General features: G+C 37.6%; 1 protein-coding gene across 1 annotated transcript in view; it reads right to left on the reverse strand.

Annotated features, from left to right (window-relative positions):
• The window catches only part of SHANK2 (SH3 and multiple ankyrin repeat domains 2), a 336,358-nt gene that overhangs the window by 130,567 nt on the left and 185,337 nt on the right, over positions 1-20,454 (reverse strand). The window contains 2 exon segments of the mRNA XM_032692371.1: positions 2,381-2,505; positions 4,127-4,209. Coding sequence (XP_032548262.1) covers positions 2,381-2,505; positions 4,127-4,209 — 208 coding nt within the window.

The raw sequence follows: 20,454 nt of genomic DNA on the forward strand, positions 1-20,454 counted from the left end.
ATCACTATGCTTCGTAGCTGATTTTGAAGTTTTACTCCCTTCAGAAGATTCCAGACCAGAACTACACATGAAGAAATGATGCCTTGTCTTCTCCTACCCTCCTGATCTCTCCTGTTTCCAAAGAAAGGATTTATCTTCCTGTCAAACCTGCCTTTCCAGAGTGAGGCTTCTCTTATCTCCATGACCCCAAGCCACTGAACCTCCTCAAGCAGGAGTAAAACATCTGCTCTCCCTCACATTTTGCCCCCTGCCAAAGTGGACTCTCCCTTCTCTGAAGCCTGTTACTTGCTGCAAGTGTTATAAATGGGACTAATTAGGATCCTAGTTGCCCATTAACTCTTTCATTATCCATGTGACATTTATGATGAATGCATTATATTACTTAAAAATGGCTGAGTTGGCACTCACACATGGCAGCATAAACTTTAGAGTCAGGGGAGAAATCATTTAGCACTAAGATAGACTAACTGTACCATGTAAATTGAAATCTTCTGGGTTCAACATAAGAAATAAAGGAGTTTGGCATTCCTAGAAGTGCAGGTGGACCAGTCACTTATACTTCAGCATCAATATCTTTTGCATCACTGTAAATACCTTCAAAGATGGCTTTCTCTCACAGCCAGTACCATGCACTGCACGTTGTCGTAAAATAGAAAAAAATCCTGCCTTTCTCCAACACAAAAGTCTTCTGCAACAGCAAAGTTGTAATTTCTCAGGATTAGCATTTCCTCATAATAAGTTGCAAAATTCAGACGGGAATAACCCCGATGAACATAAATTACACAGAAATGGATTTTATTTGCATGTAATAATGGCTTCTTTTGGAATTAATTACAGATATGCTGGAGTATGGATTAACGTCCTGATTCAGCAATGGATGTGCATGTTTAACTGCTCTTCTATGCTAAGGCTAGGAGTAAACTGTCTAGACAATTAATTATCATTCTTCCCTCATTTACCAAAAAAGCAGTAAAGCTTTGTGCAGAACGAGTTCTTGCATCCCTTCAGAGATCTTAAAAAAATCCATAGGCATAGTTGTCATTCTGTAATGCTCTCCATTAAATTGCACATTATTCACCATCAAATCTATCTGTGAAATCTGCCAATAGAGACTACGCATGCTTCCTAAAAGCCTAAAAAGAAATCAACTTCTAAAAATAAAGCCCTGTTTAAAAAGCCCCACCTAACATCAATAATGATAGCATTGAAAGGATCCTTGCCTAGAGAACACAACAGTACAATTTTTAAGCTGGTCTTTAATGGTTTGCTAAATGCTTATTCTTAAGTAAACAAACAGTAAGGGAAATGTACTTTGAAGGCAGAGATAAAAAAGCACATCTATTTCCTTTAGGAGCCTGCAAAGCCAGTTCTTTCATTGCTCCACTGCGAAGAAGTGTGCAACTATTTAAATTCAATCACCATGGGATTTCAAGGCACACAACAACAAAAAAAAATCTGCATATTATACCCTCTCCCCAGTGGAAAGAGCGGCTCTGCAGAAATAAATGTAGCACCAGCAAATACTTTCCCAATATAGATATGTGATGGAAGGAGGAAGCATAAAATAAAACTAAATCAATAGATCTTACAGACAAGACTCGATCAATCCATCCCAAAAGATCTATTTTCAGTACCCAGTTGAACAGAATCATAGCATCCCTTGGCTGGTCATGAAAAGGTTGTGGAGGGGAAGAGGAAGAAAATCCCAAATCATTATTTTGATACAAACTGCCCAGTAACACAAAAGGAGAACCAACTATTTAATCAAAACCTAAAATACTGACCAAAAATCCTCCAAAATATCAAACGTGGAGGTACTGTTGGTATGAATGGAGTATTTAAATATACTCCTTTTTATAAGGCAATTTATACTGCAATAACATCCATTGCTTCTTTTCTGTATTTACAGTGCACTGTTAGAACAATTCAATTTCAAGCCAAAGTAATTTGCTTTATTCTCCATGGTTACTAAACAGCTCTAGACCTCAGATATTTCCGATTGCAGAAAAAGTCATTAATTTTGGTTACTCTCTAAAAATACTTAGAAGAAAACAGAATTGATAGCCTACAGTAAATATTGAAATGAATCTAAATATCTTAATTAAAAGAATAAACCCTCCCAAGTATCTCTGAGTGTATTCCCAAAGAACAAAAAGAACAAGCAGAAAATTCCCAGCCAAGCTGACCATTGCTCTCTGTAACTGCTTTCCTAAATGCTGCATGAGGTTTTTAAATAGATCAAGTGAAGCACATTACCAGTGTTAGTCCATAGAACTTCCTGCTCAGAAGCATCAGACACTTTTTCCAAAGTCAATTCTGCAGTGGGAACATCCCTATTTCCCCAACAGAACACTGAGAATCAAATTTCAGGATCTCCTACCTCGATCAAAAAGTCTCCAGTTCTCAGGCCAGCTTGCCATGCTACTCCCCCTTCATCCACAGATTCCAAGTACTGCAAAGCAGGAAAGGCTGGAGTTGGGGTGAATTCTTCAATTGGTGTGTCAGCTTTAAAAATAAACACCACATTAAAAAAAGAAAGTTATGGAGTGCTTGCAAATACCACTTGACTACAGGCCTATTATTGGTCATTCAAATTTAGGGTTAAAAAATGGTGGGTGCTGAAAGTAAGAGGATCCCAGAGGAGATCAGGATGTGGGGACAGAGTGAAATCTCTCTGCAGTAGCAATCCACAGGTCTTCAATTCAGAGGGGAAAACACATGCTTCTTTACTGACCCAAACCAGATCAAGGTGTATGAGGGGCAATAGCTGGATCCTGAGTATTCCAGGATATTCAGTATTAGTTCAAGTAACCCTTTTGTGCACCTGGCAAAATGCTTGGAACTCTGGCAACATCCAACTAGAAATGAATTATGTACTGTAGCCAGAGGAGAGCTCCTGGCCCAACTGGGGGAGGTGATGGGTGGGGTGGGAAAGGATGTCAAAGATTAAACAGAATTATTCCTTCTCCACATAGATGTGTGTAACAAAGAAGAGACCAAAATAAATCACTTTTTAGGAAAAGAGGCACAGCTGGCCCTGTAACAACTCTCCCTCTCCCTGTGTCACGTACACAGACAAGCAGGAAAGTCCTTGGGTCTTTCACCTGAGGTGCCTTCCCTGCTCCAGAGAAAATCTGGGGAGAATTGCTGGGCTTACCCAGAGGGAGTAACCTCTGCTCAAAGCACAGATAACTCCCACCAGTGCTCAGGGAAAAGGTCGTGCTGTTGCCTTTCCTATTTACAACTCTACAAATTTTATTTAGCTAAGCCTAGAAAAGCTATTACAACCCTGAAAATCTATGGTGGCCCTGCTTTAGGGGTGGGGAACAGGGAGAGCAGAAACCATGTCCCAAGAATGAAGACATGGAACAATTTTCATGCTCAAGCAAGGCAAGGGAGAACCCATGTAAAATGAGGGGGAGCAAGAGATGGGACATACCATCATACATATCTCTTTTAAATACAAAAGGAGCAAACTGCACTGAAAGTTAAAAAGCAGAGCATTAAATAGAATGCCTTTTTTAACTCTTAAGAATGCCATTATTATAGATTTTAGGCTACAGGAAAGTACCATGCAGTTTAACATATGATCAGCTTTAAAAATGAGCACACTAGAGGCCATGCAACATACGTGCAGCTTCTGGAGATATAAAAAAAAAATCATATTTTCATACTAAAACTGCACCAATGTCACCTTGCAGAAGATCCACACCTAATTTAAAGAAAACATCACTCTCTTGTCTATTCCTACTCACAAACCTATTTAAATAGACTGACATATGAAATAAAGAAGCAGGTTTTATAAGGAAAGCAGGTTTCCCATAGTTAGGTAAACTGCATGACAAAACAGGTTAATGACAAAATATAACATACAGCAGCACAATAAAAATACAAAACTTTCTCTCCCCCCAAACGATTATACGGTGTTTCTCCTATGTAAAAATGCAAACTGCTTCAAACAGAAGCCACTAAAATCCATCTGAGTAGTATAGCATACAGAGAATCCTGTTGTCTAGCAACCAAGTGCACCAAGAATAATTCCTGCTTATATTCCAAGATGTATAAATTTCTTCATGCCACTGCACATCACACACACACACACACACACACACACAGAATCACATACCTTTTGCCCCTCTGAGCACAAATCCAAATCCTTCATTGTCTTTTTTCTGCAGGACCACTGCCTTTTCTTCTATTATGCAGTCACTGTAGAGAGAATTCCGAGGATAGCGACCATTATTACATCCCTTCATCACCACTGTAGTAGCTGCTCCTCCAGTGTGCAGGTTCATCATCATCACAGCCCGTTAATCAAATAATATTGCAGTAACCGAGCATGGGAAAATACAGAACAAATAGCAGCGAGGGGAAGACAAAGACCGAGCTTGATGATAAAAGAGAACATGACAAAGCAACTTAAAAGGAATAAAAAAGGCAGAGAGGAAAAAGAAGGAAGAAGAAATCATGCATGGTGGTTTGTGTTCTATATGAATGGCTGGATGAACATGTGATCATGTAATCTGTGGGCTAGCTAGGACTCTAAAAGGAAAAAAAGTAAGTGAACTGAACGACAGTATCATTAATAAACTCCTCAATCGTGGATGTACCAGATGCATCTTCTAGTGAAGCCAAAATGAAACCAACCAGAAGAAAAATGAGGCAGCATTTTAAATTTAAAGATAATAAATTATGATTTTCTATTAGCTAACTAAAAGGCACAAATATATTCTGAAAGCTATGCCTTGCATCAAAAGCCCTTTTTCAATCCTATTGAATGTTGCATGCTGCAAGAATCCCACATGATCATCTGACAGCCTACAATGCTAACAACGTGCAGCTGCCTTGGCGTCATCAAGCACAAATTTCCACAGCATCAAGAATCTGCATAATTTGAAATAGTAACAAGGCATGCACAAGCAGGAAAAACACATTTCTAAGGAATATTTCCTCTCCTCTGATAAACAATTAATATCATAAAACAAGGAGATGGTGTAAAGGACTATTTATGTAAGCAGTGTTCCCTTAAAGAGAAAGTAGCCTTAGGAATCTTGCTGTCATTGGCTGAGATAAAAGTAGATGGTAGATGAAGAAAATGCATAAAATACACATTAAAATGGGACCTTTCAGATACAGTGAATGATCTGTAAAAACCCTACATTAGTACCTTTCATTAAATAAGAGGTTACTAAAAATAATCTCCAAGTAAAAAAGGCAGAAAAAAAATTTTGAAAGCTCTTTTATGATTACAAAATTATTGCACAGCACAAGTTGCATGACATTTTTAGCAATAAAGGCAGTGTCAGGGGTTAAGTTCATGGATTGTAAGCACTGCAAGCCATGCTGCTTTAAAATACCTACAGAACTATTTCAGGTACAAAGAAGTATGAGCAAGTTTTCTTTTCTTAATTTTTTACCACCCAACTCCTGCTACCACTGGTCTCATACAGAATCCAGTCTCTAAAGCAGATCATGCAAAAGAAGACCAGATCTGTTTCAGAGCCAGCCATTAATAATCCCAGAGGGGAGGAGGAAACTAAATAAAGAAAAATTGGTGTGACCTTTTTATTTAAAGCTCTGAACAAAGAGAAAGATGATGATATCAGGACACCAATGGACAGCCTCCAAACTCCAGATTTTTCATGTGTCATAGACTATTGTTTTGGTGACTTTCCAACTCTGAGGGACGAAATTTCGCACTACTGCTAAAGCAATGATGTAAGTATGGCTTCCAAATCACAGAATCTTTAACACCACACAAGAATTAAAACTACCACAATGGTGACTTTGTGAGCAAGAGATGATCTCCATAAGTACCAACAGCTCTTGCACACTGTCTCTCAACCTACTATTATTTACTGTATCATTGAGACATTACCTTTTCTAACAATGAATACCCCTGCTATGGAAAGGACATAACAAGAAAATGCCCGTTTATTGAGGAAGCCAAACACACTCCTCTTCAGGGATATCAAGGTGGGATGGAACATGCAACTCTCAGAGCCCATAGTGGAGCACCAAAGTTGTCCATCACCATCCTGATGTTATAAAAGCTCACGGATCCTGCCAGTGTATTGGCTTATTTCCTTCATTCCACCACTCCCGTTTTCCAGATGGAGCTCTGTCTTCATCCACTGAAGAGTCAACAGCAAAACTGGCTCCAGCCTTTTTCTTAACACTCAGTCAAATTAATAGAACCATTTCCTTCAAGTTTCCTTGTAACCAATCAATGGCTTAATAGAGGTTAGAAGGCAGATGAGAACCTGATCACAGCAAGGGTTCAAAGAACACCTCTCCCCTACCCAAGTCCCACTCTCCCCTCAATTCATTAAGATACAGAATTAAAAGCTTATCAGCCCAGTGCCTCCACAAACCTTGCTCTGATTCTTTCATCTCTGTTGACAAAACCAAACAAATCTGTAATATCATTCCTTAAGAAGCTGAAGGCTGAAGTTGCAAAAACAGTGCTCAGAAAACTTGAGATCAATTGCCCTGATCAATATTAGGCTTCTACAACTAAAACAACAGGCATCTTAAGGTCCTTCCACACTTGGCTAATGAAATAAATAGGCATTTTCAAGTAATATTCAGACTAAAAGTATAAAAAACACCTATGATTTTCTTTTCAGTACAGCACATTTATTGCATAAACTACCCAGTTTAATACTTCAATTTAGATATATCAAGTGAGAATACTAAACTCCCAAAATTTTACAAAGTTTTGAGTTTTACATGTAATGGGGAGGTAAGAGGAAAGAGAAGCACAACATGATTCTTGGTAAGATAACACACAAACTGATCTCTATTTTTGACAAATATAGCTTACTAATATAGGGTATCAGTCATGTACTACATAATGAAAACAACATCACAACCTGTAAAGTAAAAATATAGGTTTGAAAAAATCAGATGTGTAGCCATTTTTCCTTATTTGTGTACTAGGAGAAGGGGATCTGCAATAATCTTATGGTAGGAGCAGTTAAAACTTTTTAAAGCAATACCAGAAAGCAAATTGATTCTCCACACATCCCCTGGTGCTGCAGAGTGAAGAACCAGCAGCGGAAAAAGGATGGAAAGCCAGTAAGCACATAAAAGTGAACTGAGCTTGCAACTTCCACACCCCTTCTCCCAGCAAAGTCACTTTGAATTCCCAAGAGGAGGGGGCAGAAGAGGGGGAAATTTTAACCCCTGGCTGTTTGCAATGTGCTTTTTGTTTGCTTTGCCATGAGAGTTTTATTGTCTCAGAGTCAGGGTGGATCCCTCCACTCAAGGTCTGCTCACAGTCTACCTTGTCTTGGCAGGCAAAGTGGTGCTGAATGTGAAAGTAGGTCAAAATTTCTCACCATGAGCCTTCTTGGCAGCAGTTCTTTGATCATGAAGGTGTTGTAAATACTTAGCAGCAGAATTCAAACAAGGTAGAGCTACCAGTGACAAATGAAGGTGACATTACATTAGAAGCCTGTTCAGAGGGCTCAGCTCAAGCAAGAAGAGGCATCTCTCCCCAGATGCTTTCAGTGCTCTGCACAGCTCTACATGAGGTTGAACAGTCCCTGCTGCTTGTGATATGCCAAATTTTAATAGGTATACAAAGTTAAATGCAAAAGACATCCTACCAAGTGCAGAATATTTCTGCATGAAACACAATCATAAAAACTTGAGGTCAAAAAACCCCAGTCAATCTAAATCTTTGCTTCATTCAAACAGTAAATACTAGAAAATATACTTGTTCGTCAGTTCATATAGCTTCTTTAACAACTTAAGAACCGTGCAGAGCTGTTACTATTTCCATAATTTTACAATCTTGCCAATGGAGAAAGGGAAATACAGAGATTTACCCATGGTCAGACACGAGTTTTGAACTCAGCACTGTTACATTCAACATAACAACCATTGTTTGTGTAGGCTTTTCAAAACAGCAAGGATTTCTGCTGACAGCCCATTAGGATGATATTTGAGGAAGGAAGTAGAAATGTCAGGTCCTTCATAAAGATCTGCATGAAGAAAATAAAGGTTGAAGCACAGGTTCCTGATGGAGGCAAACCCATGAAACCCAGCTTCCCTCTTCTCATCTACAATAACTACACCCTCTCCTAAAGCATGACTTATTCCACAAGTTAAAATACTAAATTACAGAGATGGAAACTACCAGAACTACAGGATGTATTTAGGTAAGTTTGTATCAAGTATATCATTGCTGATTTCAATCTGAAAAACAGCACGTAGAGTACACTCCACTGAAAATTATCATCATTATCTGGAAACAAAGTGGCTATTTGGGATATTGTCAATCTCTTCCTAAGGCAGAGAAAAAATGAATTTAAATAGGAATTATTTTCCTGATTCTCGGCAATCATGTATCTCCTAGAAACATAATCTAAGTGGAATTTTTTCAGCTTCAACAAACTGGACCTCAGCCTTCCAAGGCAGGAGTTATTTGACAGTTCACAAAAGAAATTCAAATAATCAGAGTTACAAGTGAGTGAATAGCCCCCTCAGCCCACAACCCCTTCAGTCACATGGCTTGCTCTACCTCAAATGAGAAGTTACTCTCTCCAAGATCACTTCTTTTAGTTGGCCAAGTAAATCTAAATCTCTTCATTAGCTCATTTTCATGCCCTCTCCTCAGCACTCTTGCAATTGCAATCTTTTCGGAACATCTGCTGAATTCGCAGCTACATCTTAGAACAATCAAATACTCTGCCCGGTGTGATAAAATGATATCTAAATCATTCCACAAACTTATATGCAGTGTCTAAATGCAGTCACACTAATTCCTTTCAGGCTAAGACAGCCACTTTATGGTGGTTATGTTCAAATCCACAAAAGGGAATTTGGGAAATTTGTTCAAGATGAAAAGCTCTTTTCTGCATATTCTGACAGTCAATCTGTGTTAAAGGCACATCAAAAATATTCTCTCCAAGTATTTCCCTTTTTGTTTTGCAAGTTATGTGACCTGGCACCGTACAAAATAGAAATTATGTCTACAGAGTATCTTACTTTAAGATGTAGCAAACTTCCAGTGGGAAAACATTTGCTGTTATTGCTGGAAGGGGTCAACATTACTATTTATAGTCATCTACTCTAATGACTTCAGGAAAATTGGCTAATCCTAGTAATTAAGGCCTTCAAGATTAATGAAGGCTCTGTATGTGATTGCTCAAGTTTCCCAGGCATTGATCATCCATCCATGGGTCTCACAGAAGAGCCTCCACAGCTCTGGTGTAACGTGCACTGCAGTAATCACTTGCTCAAGAGGTTTAAGCTACACCAGTGACTGTGGTTTTGTGCACAGCAAATATGAAAACACACAGACTTGTCCCTGCCCAATCCACTGAGAACCCAAACAGAAACACTGAGAAGTGGCCAACCATGTATTCAAATTCACAGGAACCTGTAATATGTTCATAGAGGTTTGGGTTGGAAGAGAATTTAAAGATCATTTCGTTCCAACCTCCCTGCCAAGAATAGAGAACCTTCCACATGTTGCTGTCACGTGCAGAGATCAATCCTAATTTCAGTCATGTAATGACTGAAATTAGGATTGTTCCTTTAGAACAAATATTTATCTGGAAGTTTATAGCAAGATATGTTTGGGAGGAAGAAAGTATTTTCAAATAGATGGTTAAGTACCTCAACATTATACTCAGGGAAGAAGCAACCCATCATTACAATAGAAATACTGGGCAACAGTAAACTTTAAGTTGATAAATTCCTTACTAGGCAGCTGAAGATAGAAGCTCAAGGAGTACAATGATGGTACAATAATTAAAATACAATGGAGAAGGGATGAACAGAATCAAATAGAACTAAAAATTCTCCAAGTCATTTTGCTATTTCACCAAAAAAAAACTCAGTTAAAAAATCAGGGCTGCATATGGAAGTGCAGCCAAATGTTAGTTGTGTTGGCACAGCTGGCACTCAAGCAAAAAACCCCTGAGAAGTAAGAAAAGATCACCATTACTCTTCCTTGCACTCGGTTCCTCTTTGGCTTTATAATTTGTGGCAAATAACTTCAAACTGCAATAGAAAGGGCATATTTTAATTTCTTCTGGGTGAACTCACCATAGCCATGTCTTCCTTAGCTGGCCAAGTAAAGGAATAGGAAAATAAGAAAAGGTGCTTCAGCACTATTCCTACAACATTCCTATATTCGCATATTTGTCTTCCCAATCTCCTGTATCAGTGCTGTTCCTACAGAGTTCAGTAAACATCACGTAGAGCTCTTTGATCAGGAGAACAGCAAGGCTGTAGATTTTGCTTTGAAATTTCTTGATGAAAGAGGGATGTGTCAAACTGCAGCATGCTTGAAAAGATGTTTAGATATTCCCCGATTCCTGTATCCAACAGGTCTCTACTCCACAGTGGGGAAATGACACACTACAGTAAAACCTGATGGGGAATAGAAATTCTTCCACCTAAAGAGGTGTTTCATTCACACTTTTAAACAAGCAATCAAATCTTTATTGGATTTTGACTACTTGATATGCTGGGTGAAAAAATGAGCAGTTCCTCACTAAGTTGCCAAAGCCACAAATATCAGTCATGATGTGATTCAATGAGAATTAGGAAATCAGAAAGATGGTGCTGCTTTTTCCAGCCTGTGATTGACAGAGGTGTCTAAAAGATTAATCATAGTTACACAAAAGCAACCTATGTTAAAGAAAGTAAAGGTGCAAAATATTTCCATGGATTTATGCTATAAATCTTAAAAAAACACAGGTTTTAAAAGAGGAACATTAAATTTCATAACAGAATTGCAAAGTAGCTACACAGTTTCTTTACGCAGAACCAAAGAAGAGACTTCGTCTTTCTCAGTCCACATTCTTTTATTCAGCTTTTAAATACACTTGATGTCATATTCTTGCTGTGTAGGAGAAGGGGGTAGCTAATCTAAAGTAATACTTTTCAAGTCAATTGATTTGGCCAGTAGTACTTTTGGTTTTTCCCTCTGTTTTCACCTTAAGTTGCTGAAACTGCAACAATTAAAGTAAAATACTGAAATAGTAAACCAGAAAGTCAAGCAGCTTCCTGAAAATAGAAATCCAGTGAAAGCTTAATTTTGTGTTATATATCTTACATATGTTATATATCCTATCATAGGATATGAAGGGGAAAAAAATTTCAATGGTAAATTCATAATCCTAAATGAATTTATATACACACACTATATATAGGATACATATGCACTCATATCTATGGATATATTGATATCCATATATGAATATATATATACACACAGAACACAATTAGTATTATAGCCTTTTTAAAGGCAAATATTATTATTCTTTTGCATCTGCACTGGTAGGGAGGAAAGAAAAAAGCATGGGGGATGAGGAGAGTGGCAAAATGAGCTTAAAAAAGTAAAAGCTTCATTACTCTATATTAATTAATTTCATTTGTATTTTATAAATGAACAGTCAATCCAAATATCACATATGACAAAGCAAAAACCATCACAAAATATGCAGGCAGGTGTCCTTCTAGCAGAGAACATGAGTTTTACAACACAGAGTCCTTCAAACTATTTCATCCAGATGTTCCATCTCCCCCATTAATATTTTGGGCTACAGAACACTTCACTTACACCTGATACTCAGTAGCAATTTTCAGTCTTAATTATCAAGCAACTGAACAACTTAAGGCTGCACTATGAAAATATTAATATTCATTGCTCCCACTATGAGCCCTGAGCAAATAGACTGTACAAACACATATGTTTATGGAACTAGAATATTTATCCACCTTACTGTGTGGATTTGTATTTTTCTACCCCAAACCAGCTGCAGTTCAAGCCATCAAACCACACAGAAAGAGGAATTTTCTCCTTAATCACCTTAACATATAAATTATTTAGACATAGTTTTGTAATTTTGTTATATCCACCTTCCTCAAGATTTCTTTGTAGGAGCCCAAACCCAGCTTTCAGCAAAGGAAAACAAGGGCTGACAAAAACCTCGTGATCTGAAGGAGCTGGACCCTTCTCACGAGACCTGTTAAAGTTCTACCTTATGGATCAAGCCTGGCTCCAGCAGAAATCAGAAAGGACTCTTGAGATGATTGTGTCAAACCATGTCTAAACCCCTGTAATCCCTCTATCCCCCATGCAATCTTACTAGAAGAAAAATTAACTATTTAGAAATTGCAGTAAAAACTTGTGTAATTCCATAATTAACATAGCTTGTCCCCTTCATTAACATGTCCAACCTCAGATACCTTTAAAATAGTGTTCTCGTGTTCAATAAACCATTCCAGTTCCCCCATACTGGGATTGTGTCTAGTTTTTATTTTTCAGACCGCCACTTTTCTTCCCTTGTGTTTCTATAATACACTTTCCTCACACTTTGAGTTAAAAAATAAAACAAACAGAAAGTGTTTTATCAACCCTTTAAAAATGTGTCACAAGCCTTTTAAGGCTGCAGTTTGACACTGCAGGTCTTTAAAACAATTATTAAACTCACTATACATTTTCAGATCGTAACTTGATTTGCCCAGAGAGTTTAAACAAAAATAAACTATGAAATCGAGGGAAGAAACTGGTGATTTCAGGACTGGTGATAACCATGAATTTCAAATTAGTTTTAAGGGATCTCTCAGGTTTTCTATCACACCCTGTTTGCTATTATTGTTTGGAATTATCATCCTCCTGTCCTGCATTCCTTGGAAACTAAATACAGCTGTAACCACAAGAAGTCTGAGTAACCCTGACTGTTCATTTCAGCTTTACAGAGGTATTTCACTTAAAAGTCTACGTGGTACAAAAGAGCACTGAAATCCTCAGTGTTAAAATTCCTATAAAATTTTACACCAAAAGGTTTTATGCCTTTAGTATAAGGTGTCTTACAACTAAGTTTAAAGTTCTGTCTCAAAACAAATGAAGCCTCAACAAAGGCATAAAGTTTTTCTGGAAACATCTTCCCACTTTATTCTTCTCCAAGAGCTTTAAAAATACATTGTGGAGTGAGAAACTTTGATTTTCTAGGATTTTACAGAAAGGACATGTAGAGGTGATGTGAACCACAGTTTAATTTTCACATATCCTTTTAAAAATCCTGACTAATCACCACTTTATTTTACAGTCTCATTAATATCAAAAAGGAGGTGGCAACTCTACCTTTTTTTCTGAAATATATTCTCCCTCTCCATTTCTCTAATTGCACTAAGTCCTTGAGTTATTTTAAGCCTAAATTATTTGCTTACTTACCTGAAAAACAGCTTGAGAAATGTCCATCTTAAGAGCTCTCCTGCATCATCATTTTCAGCTATTTTGTCAAAGCATGGCCAGTTTAGCCCAAAATTTTAGTGGCAGTGAAAAATCACTGACTTTACAAATACCAGCTGATCAAGTGAGAGAATTCTACATATTTTAAATTGGCCATTACTTCTCTTAATTAAGTGAATGTTGAACTGAAATCTCTACTTATTGCCCCATTCCTTTGACATTCAACTACAGCTCACTGGTTACATTGACATGCAATTTCTGGGAATATGAAGTTTTTATTTTCTAGGTCCTGGAGACAGGTTAAAAATGTTGGTTTATCATTTCAACTCAATTGAGTAACTAAAGATGTACAGAGTTTAATTTTAAGTGTATTTCAGAATTTATGATATTTGAGTAGAGGTATAAACCAGCTCTTCCACAAATATGACAGTGCTTTGGACATGGTAGTCTAAAGGATCATATAATCTACTCAATAGCAACTCTAGTTTTCAATAGTAGCACTCAATTCTTATTTCTGTTATCTGTCCCTAAAATACCTTCTAAAAATTTTTTTAATTTAAAAGATAGATAAATTAGAAAACATGTGGGTAACAATCTTTTTCCTAAAAATGTAGTTTTCCTAAAAATGTAGTTTCCCAGTGCACATATTTAACATTCACTATTCCTCTGCTCAGAATTTTGCCATGAAATCAGTTTTAGTGAAACACTCATTAAAGCAAATCTTTTGTTGATACGTTTTAGTCTAAATTAAGCCTTTGTTAGACATTATTTCTCCAGGATACAGGATGATATTTTATGTCAGGGAGAGCAGGAAGCCCCAGCAACATCCCCAGCTACTCAATTGGTGGATGTGCCAATCATTCCAATGGAGCATCCCCATCTGCATACCACAATCCCTGAGGATGTAGGGAGCATCTGTCTCTTGGCTCAGGTAAGGAATAATAGTTTCGGAGGATTTGGATGGAGAATTACTCCATCCTCCAGGTTCTTGGCATTCAGCAGCAGAATAAGGTGTGGGTCTGAGCAGTCTGACACACTCGGGACTCAAGCCCAGATCTTCTTTAGTCCAGGTGAACCAGCTATTGCTTGTTCTTTGTAGGGTTTGACTCCACTTGATTTATAAAGAAATACAACTCTAGCTCCAACAAAGAAAACAGAACTTTGTCTCAAGACAAACAGAACTTCATCTCCTCCCATTGACCTCATGCTCTGCACAATGGAAAGGATCAGCTTTTCTTAGAGCATGAAAGTCAACCCACTTCTGAGTTTTTGATCAAGAGGAAAAAAATACATATATTCTTTGCCAGCCACCCTTAGAACTTGCCTCACAGATCAAATTCTCCAAATGCAACAAATGTTTGTGAAAATCTGGCTGGAAAGGGGAGAGGGAATAATAAAAGAGTGGTTTAAATCACTGCTCCCACTGGAGGAAAACCCACAGTGAGAGCCCAACAGTTATTTGTTCTTTTTGACCTGTCGAAACTTCCAACTGCATCACTTACGGGCACCATATGGGGGCTTTGCTCATCTAGTGATTAGATGAGAGGACAGTGGCCAAAGGTGCAGTGGGACAGAAATTAAAGGTCACCCAGAGGAAGCTCAGTCATCACAGTGGAGGCTGGGACTCAGGAATGGAAAACACTGATTGCTAGAAACCTAATCATTCTGCTTTTACCCAAAACCCCAAAAATTTAAATCTCCTCTGCTGCTTGCATCTAATTATGTGGCTCCTGTTTCTAACTAACCTGGTGTGACACCCTCACAAACTTCTCTTTCTTTCTTCACTTTCTGCATTTCCTCCCCTTTCCCCTTCCCCTTTCCCCCCTTCCCTTTCCCCTTCCCCTTTCCCCCCTTCCCCTTTCCCCCCTTCCCCTTTCCCTCCCTTCCCCTTCCCCTTTCCCTTCCCTTTTCTCTGTTCCAATTTAGGAAACTTTATTCCACCCCAGGCACAGGACACAGGCTGCTGCTCTCAGTTCTGACATTTAAATCCATCCTCTTCTCCAGCATCTGGTCAGAGGAGCTGCAGAGGAAATACAGCTGTGCAGGAAATGGCACATCCACCAGGTCACAGCCCTTGCTGTGATCTTCTGTACCCATAGTCACACAGTTAGGTTTGGACTAGCAATAGAGGTAGATCCTAAAAGTCTTTCAGAAAGAGCGTTTTTACTTTCAGTTTGGGAAAGGATATATATTTTTTTTTTCACTTTGATCTTGGAAACTGTTGATCTTTCTTTGCTAACACTTATCACTAAAAATTTAGCAAATATCTAGCCAACAAAATGTCAGACAGATTTTAATCATTACTTAACAAACCATTAGTTACTAAAAGCTAAAATCTTACTGAAGTGGTTTAAGCAAACTTCAATATTAAGGCTACAAACAACTTAAAAATGTACTTAGAACAGAACGAAAACTTTTATCACTCGATAGATTTGCATCTTACTAAAATTATATTAGACTTTCATAGTGCAATTATACTACAGATTTCAATGGAGAGATGCTACAGTTCAGATACACACACACACACCCTTTTTACCTCCTATTTTAGCAATTATTTTAAATATTTGATGCAGTCACCAACATAAAAAGCTCCACCGTGGCAGCACACAACAGCAGGGGAGGCAAAGTGCAAAGTTGTTTATTAGCAACTGAAGTAATTTTCATTAGAAATCAAATAACTGTAAATGGAAAACTTCACATTTTACATCTCCACCTGTTCCACAGAGTCTACAATGCCTTAATTATTGCTTAAGTACACATATGCCGATTTTTCAAATTGTGTTAAATTATGCTCTTCAAGTTAACGAGGCACCAGGTATTAAAACTGAGCTACCCTGGCCTTTCTGCCCTACATTAAGAGCAGTTCAGTCCTATCAGATTATTATAGTTAATTAATTAATTGAGAACAGACAATAGGAAAGTCCAACAAGATAACTTCAGATATAACATGCACACAAAATATTTTTCATGCTTTGTTTCTACAATTTGACTGTTCTCTGTGCCTAAAAGAACCAAGAGAATCATATATGCAGAGATTTTAAATCACTAAATTCTCAGTGATCATTCAGGTGTAACCACATCCCCACATTACATGTTTCTAAATATCTATTTCTTTACAACTATGAGCCTACTCAGGTATTTTTGCTACCATCTTGTAGGCAAAAACTGAGCTATGGATATAGGTAAAAAAAGTTCAAATACTGCTGCTTTTACTTCTTTCCACCAGAGGAAACCTTGAAATATATTTAATATACATGCCTGCAGGCAAGAACAACTGCAAAATCACTTTCAACTTATTATCAATATGGTAATCACAGAATAAAGTGAGAGGAATTGTGGATTTATTGTTTAAAGTGAATAGTACCATTTTAATATCCTTAATCCAGATCCTACAAGAGATCACATGAACAGGAAAAATTGACAGGAAACATTAGTATGGTGGAACTGGTGCCATCCAACAGAAAACAAATAAAAGATCAGTTCATAGAATGATAGAATGGTTTGGGTTGGAAAAGAGCTTAAAGATCATCCAGTTCCAACCCCAGATTATTTACTTATAACCCCAATGCAGAAAGACCAATTTATTCTCTATTTAATGACACTTCTCTCAGTGCCTCTCACTGTTCTGCCAGCCTAAGGACAACCAACAGGAAAATGTAGGAAGCAGGATATAAAATATAACAACAGCTCTCATACATTGCTTCAGTTTTTGTGAAGATCTATTTGCCAGGATTTAGTGGATTGCTGCCAAGCCAGCAGCACTCAGCAAGCACAGATGCCAAGTTCACCATACCATGGACACAGGATTACTGCAGGCCATAACCAAGGGAATATCCCTTTGCTCCTGTCAGTCTTACATTCCTCATCACTTGCAATGACCAGAACTCCACAAAAAGTTTCTGTCAAATTTTAAATATGTATTTAAACATAAGGAATTGCATTTTTCCAGAAGGAAGATTATTTATGTAAAACATCCACAGGAAACCAGAAATCAAACTAGATGAAAATATTTCTCCATCAAATTCAGAATTTCCACTAAAAAAAAAGGTGTAACATGCCTTATTCTTTAACTAACAAGACAGCACCACTTACATGACAGCTTTGGGACAAATTCAACAGGCACATTCTGTGGGTTAAAAAAAAAATTAAATTTAAAAAGCTCTCCACAATATGAATTACAGGGGCAGACAGCTTCAGCTGTGCCAAAGAATGTCTTTGAGCTGTTTAGGATTAAAGCTTATGCTGGCCTATCTGACAGTGCAGAATGACAACAGCAACAGAGAATTGCTGGGAAAGAACATCTGAGAAGAATCTCTCTCTTTTTTTTATGAGGTGTTTGTATGTAAATTGGCTTTTGAAGAGTTGCTTCTGTCAACTTCTACACTCCTGAGATGTGGATTCTGCCACCTGACTCCAAGTAGGGACATTAGGGATAATGAATTAAGCTTTTAGTTAAGCTGTCTTACATGTACCTCCCAGGCTACACCATCCAATTTCCCTCTTCTTCTTCACCCAGAAAAACAGAGCAAAAACCATAAGGTAAATCAATTTGGTCCTGTCATTAACTTTGTGGCAACAAGCCTTTGGAAAGGGTTATTTGTTATTACATCCTCTCCTGTGAGTTTCTTAATATTGCTGGAGCCACAGGATGGCAAGGAAAGGCATCAAGAAAACTTCTCCCATACAGTAAGTAGGACCATTATAGTGGTGAGAGAAAAACCTACATGTGAAAGTCGATAATAGTGGGAAGAGAAGACACAGAATAGCCAGAAAACCTTATATTTATGTGCATGTTTCATGATTGCACTGAAGTCGGCATTCAGTTATGCTATTGACTTTTGCTATTTCCCTGTTCTGGTGGGGGTGGGAGGGAGATGATGCAATTAATGCAGCAGGAAAAGTTTCCACTGTCGTGTTCTAAAGTTTCTAAATTCATGGAGGCAACTGGATCATGTTTTCCACCAAACCAAGTTTTTCATTTTTACCTACTACCAAAATGGCTCATATTATTTATGTCTGTTATCACTGTGTAATCAGTCACATCACATTTAAAAAGGTGCTAACATTTCACGATAGAAATTAAACACAAATTAATTCCACATATTTTAATTTGATAACTTCATTTTGCCTCCTCTGATTTTCCTGACTGAACTATTCACTGTCCTATCTTGAGAGAATTAATCAATTCCCTCACTTCAGTTAAAAAGTAGATTAAAAAATTATCATTTCTAAAGGTTTACCTTATTTTTATTTTTTTAATAAATATAGACTTTGTTAAAAAATTTCAACATCCACTCTATGCCTTAGCAATATTTCTGTTATTAAACTGGAATCCAGCTTTGTTGAAGTAACTGATTTAAGGCCTACAAATAATTTTCTTTGAATTAAAAGTAGTCATGAACTTTAAATAGACTTGAAGAGTATTTATAATACTTTGGAAGCCTTTGCTAGGGAAAGAAGGAATCTTTGCCCATCCCACTTGCCACCTCAGCCTCCAGAGCTTCAGCCTGGGAAAAATATTTAGGGAATGTGTATTTACTCCTGTTTGTCCAACAAGAGCTCCTGTTAGCACAACAAACTTTACCTTCTCTCACATGTTGTCTTTGCAACAGAGCCTATCCTTCCATTCAGCATTTGTCCATCTGCATCAGATTAAAGGAAAATGATTGAACGTGATTATTTCTTACAAGGTTTTAATAAAATAGTAAAGAAATCCATGTAAATAGAAGCAGTAACAGCAGCAAGAGACGTCACTTTTGCATAACAGGATTAATGTCTGCCATCAGCACTTAAAGCAGATAATAAATTGGACCCGGGGATTTCAAATATTATATTTGTGTGATATTTAATGACTATTTCCACTGGTAAGTAAGTCTCACTGCCTTTCTCCCTATTAGTAAGTATCCTACCCATTTTCCTGAAGTTAACGTATGGATAACCGATCTCATGCAAAGCTGGAATAGGGTTTAATGAACCTCCATTACTCAAGCTGCACATTTTCCTAAAGATGAAAAATGCCATGTACAATGTATTTTCCTGCATATGAATAAGCCCATTAATACAGATTTCTGAACAGAGTGTTTCTACTCAGCAATTTGTTGCCCTTTGGGAGGGAGAAGGAAAAAAAGAAGGGAGCAGGCACTTCCCTTCACTCCCCCACATCATCTCCAGAAAGGAACTGGATCAGCTTTGTTAATACTTTGGATTCAGAGCTGTTCTTAGCACATAGGCAACAACTGCCTTCTGACAAATGTTTATTAAACCTGAGCTGCCAGCCTTAAATCTGTTTTACTGTATTTTCCCCTACTTTGATGGGAAGTGATAACAGAGAAAGTCATCAAAGCAGTACAACTACCAAGAATGCTGTTAGTCTGACACCTCTTAATAACTCCCCTCCCTGAAGAAGCCCATGTGAGGAATTAAATCTCTACATACTCACAAGATATACTAATCTCCAACCAGATTCTGAAATGCAAATTCTTTTTCCTCAGCAGCAACACATAAGCACCAGGAAAATTACCATTTAGATGCACAAAAAGCTGATTTGAAGCCTCAGTCAAGTATCTGAGACAAAACTTTGAGTGCTGTTGCAGTTTTAGGACAGAGAGTCCTCAAACTCTCTTTTTTGTGCGTGTAAGAAAAAAGTATCAGAGCAGCATTCACTTTGTAAAGGATGCAAAAGGAAGTCTAAATTTCACCACAGTGTAAGTTCTAATGCCTAATTACAATGACTTGTTAAATCCACTTCAGAGGAACAAGTGTTTTTGTTTCCAGCAATTAATTAGTTTTGGAAACTTAGACACTCAAACCAATTTTTTTATTTTTTCTAGTGTTACTTGATAAACATTCTAGATTATCACACTTTTCTCTGTTTAAAAGTTTGTTAAGCAAGTCTACCTTCCCACTGTATTTCTTGGAATTTCCCATTAATTCTACCCTCTCAATTTCCACTTTTACCCTTCAAAATGGATCCACTGGGTTTTGGATTCTCTGTGGAACTCAGGATGAGTTCTCATCAAAGCCTTGCTTTACTCACAGTGTGTCAGGAGACCTCTGTTGCTTTCCCTCTCTCTGCTCAGACAATTAAAAAATATCAATGCCAGAATCAGGAACAATTGCAGACACATTTCATAAATAATTTATCAATAATAAGGCTGTACAAAACCTCACTTTTTTCTGATAAACTTTCCTTCTCAGCTGTAGTCCTGAATCAAGTAATGTGAATTTTTTGAGAG

Source organism: Chiroxiphia lanceolata, chromosome 6 (assembly GCF_009829145.1).
Source record: "Chiroxiphia lanceolata isolate bChiLan1 chromosome 6, bChiLan1.pri, whole genome shotgun sequence".
NCBI classification, from domain to species: Eukaryota; Metazoa; Chordata; class Aves; order Passeriformes; family Pipridae; genus Chiroxiphia; species Chiroxiphia lanceolata.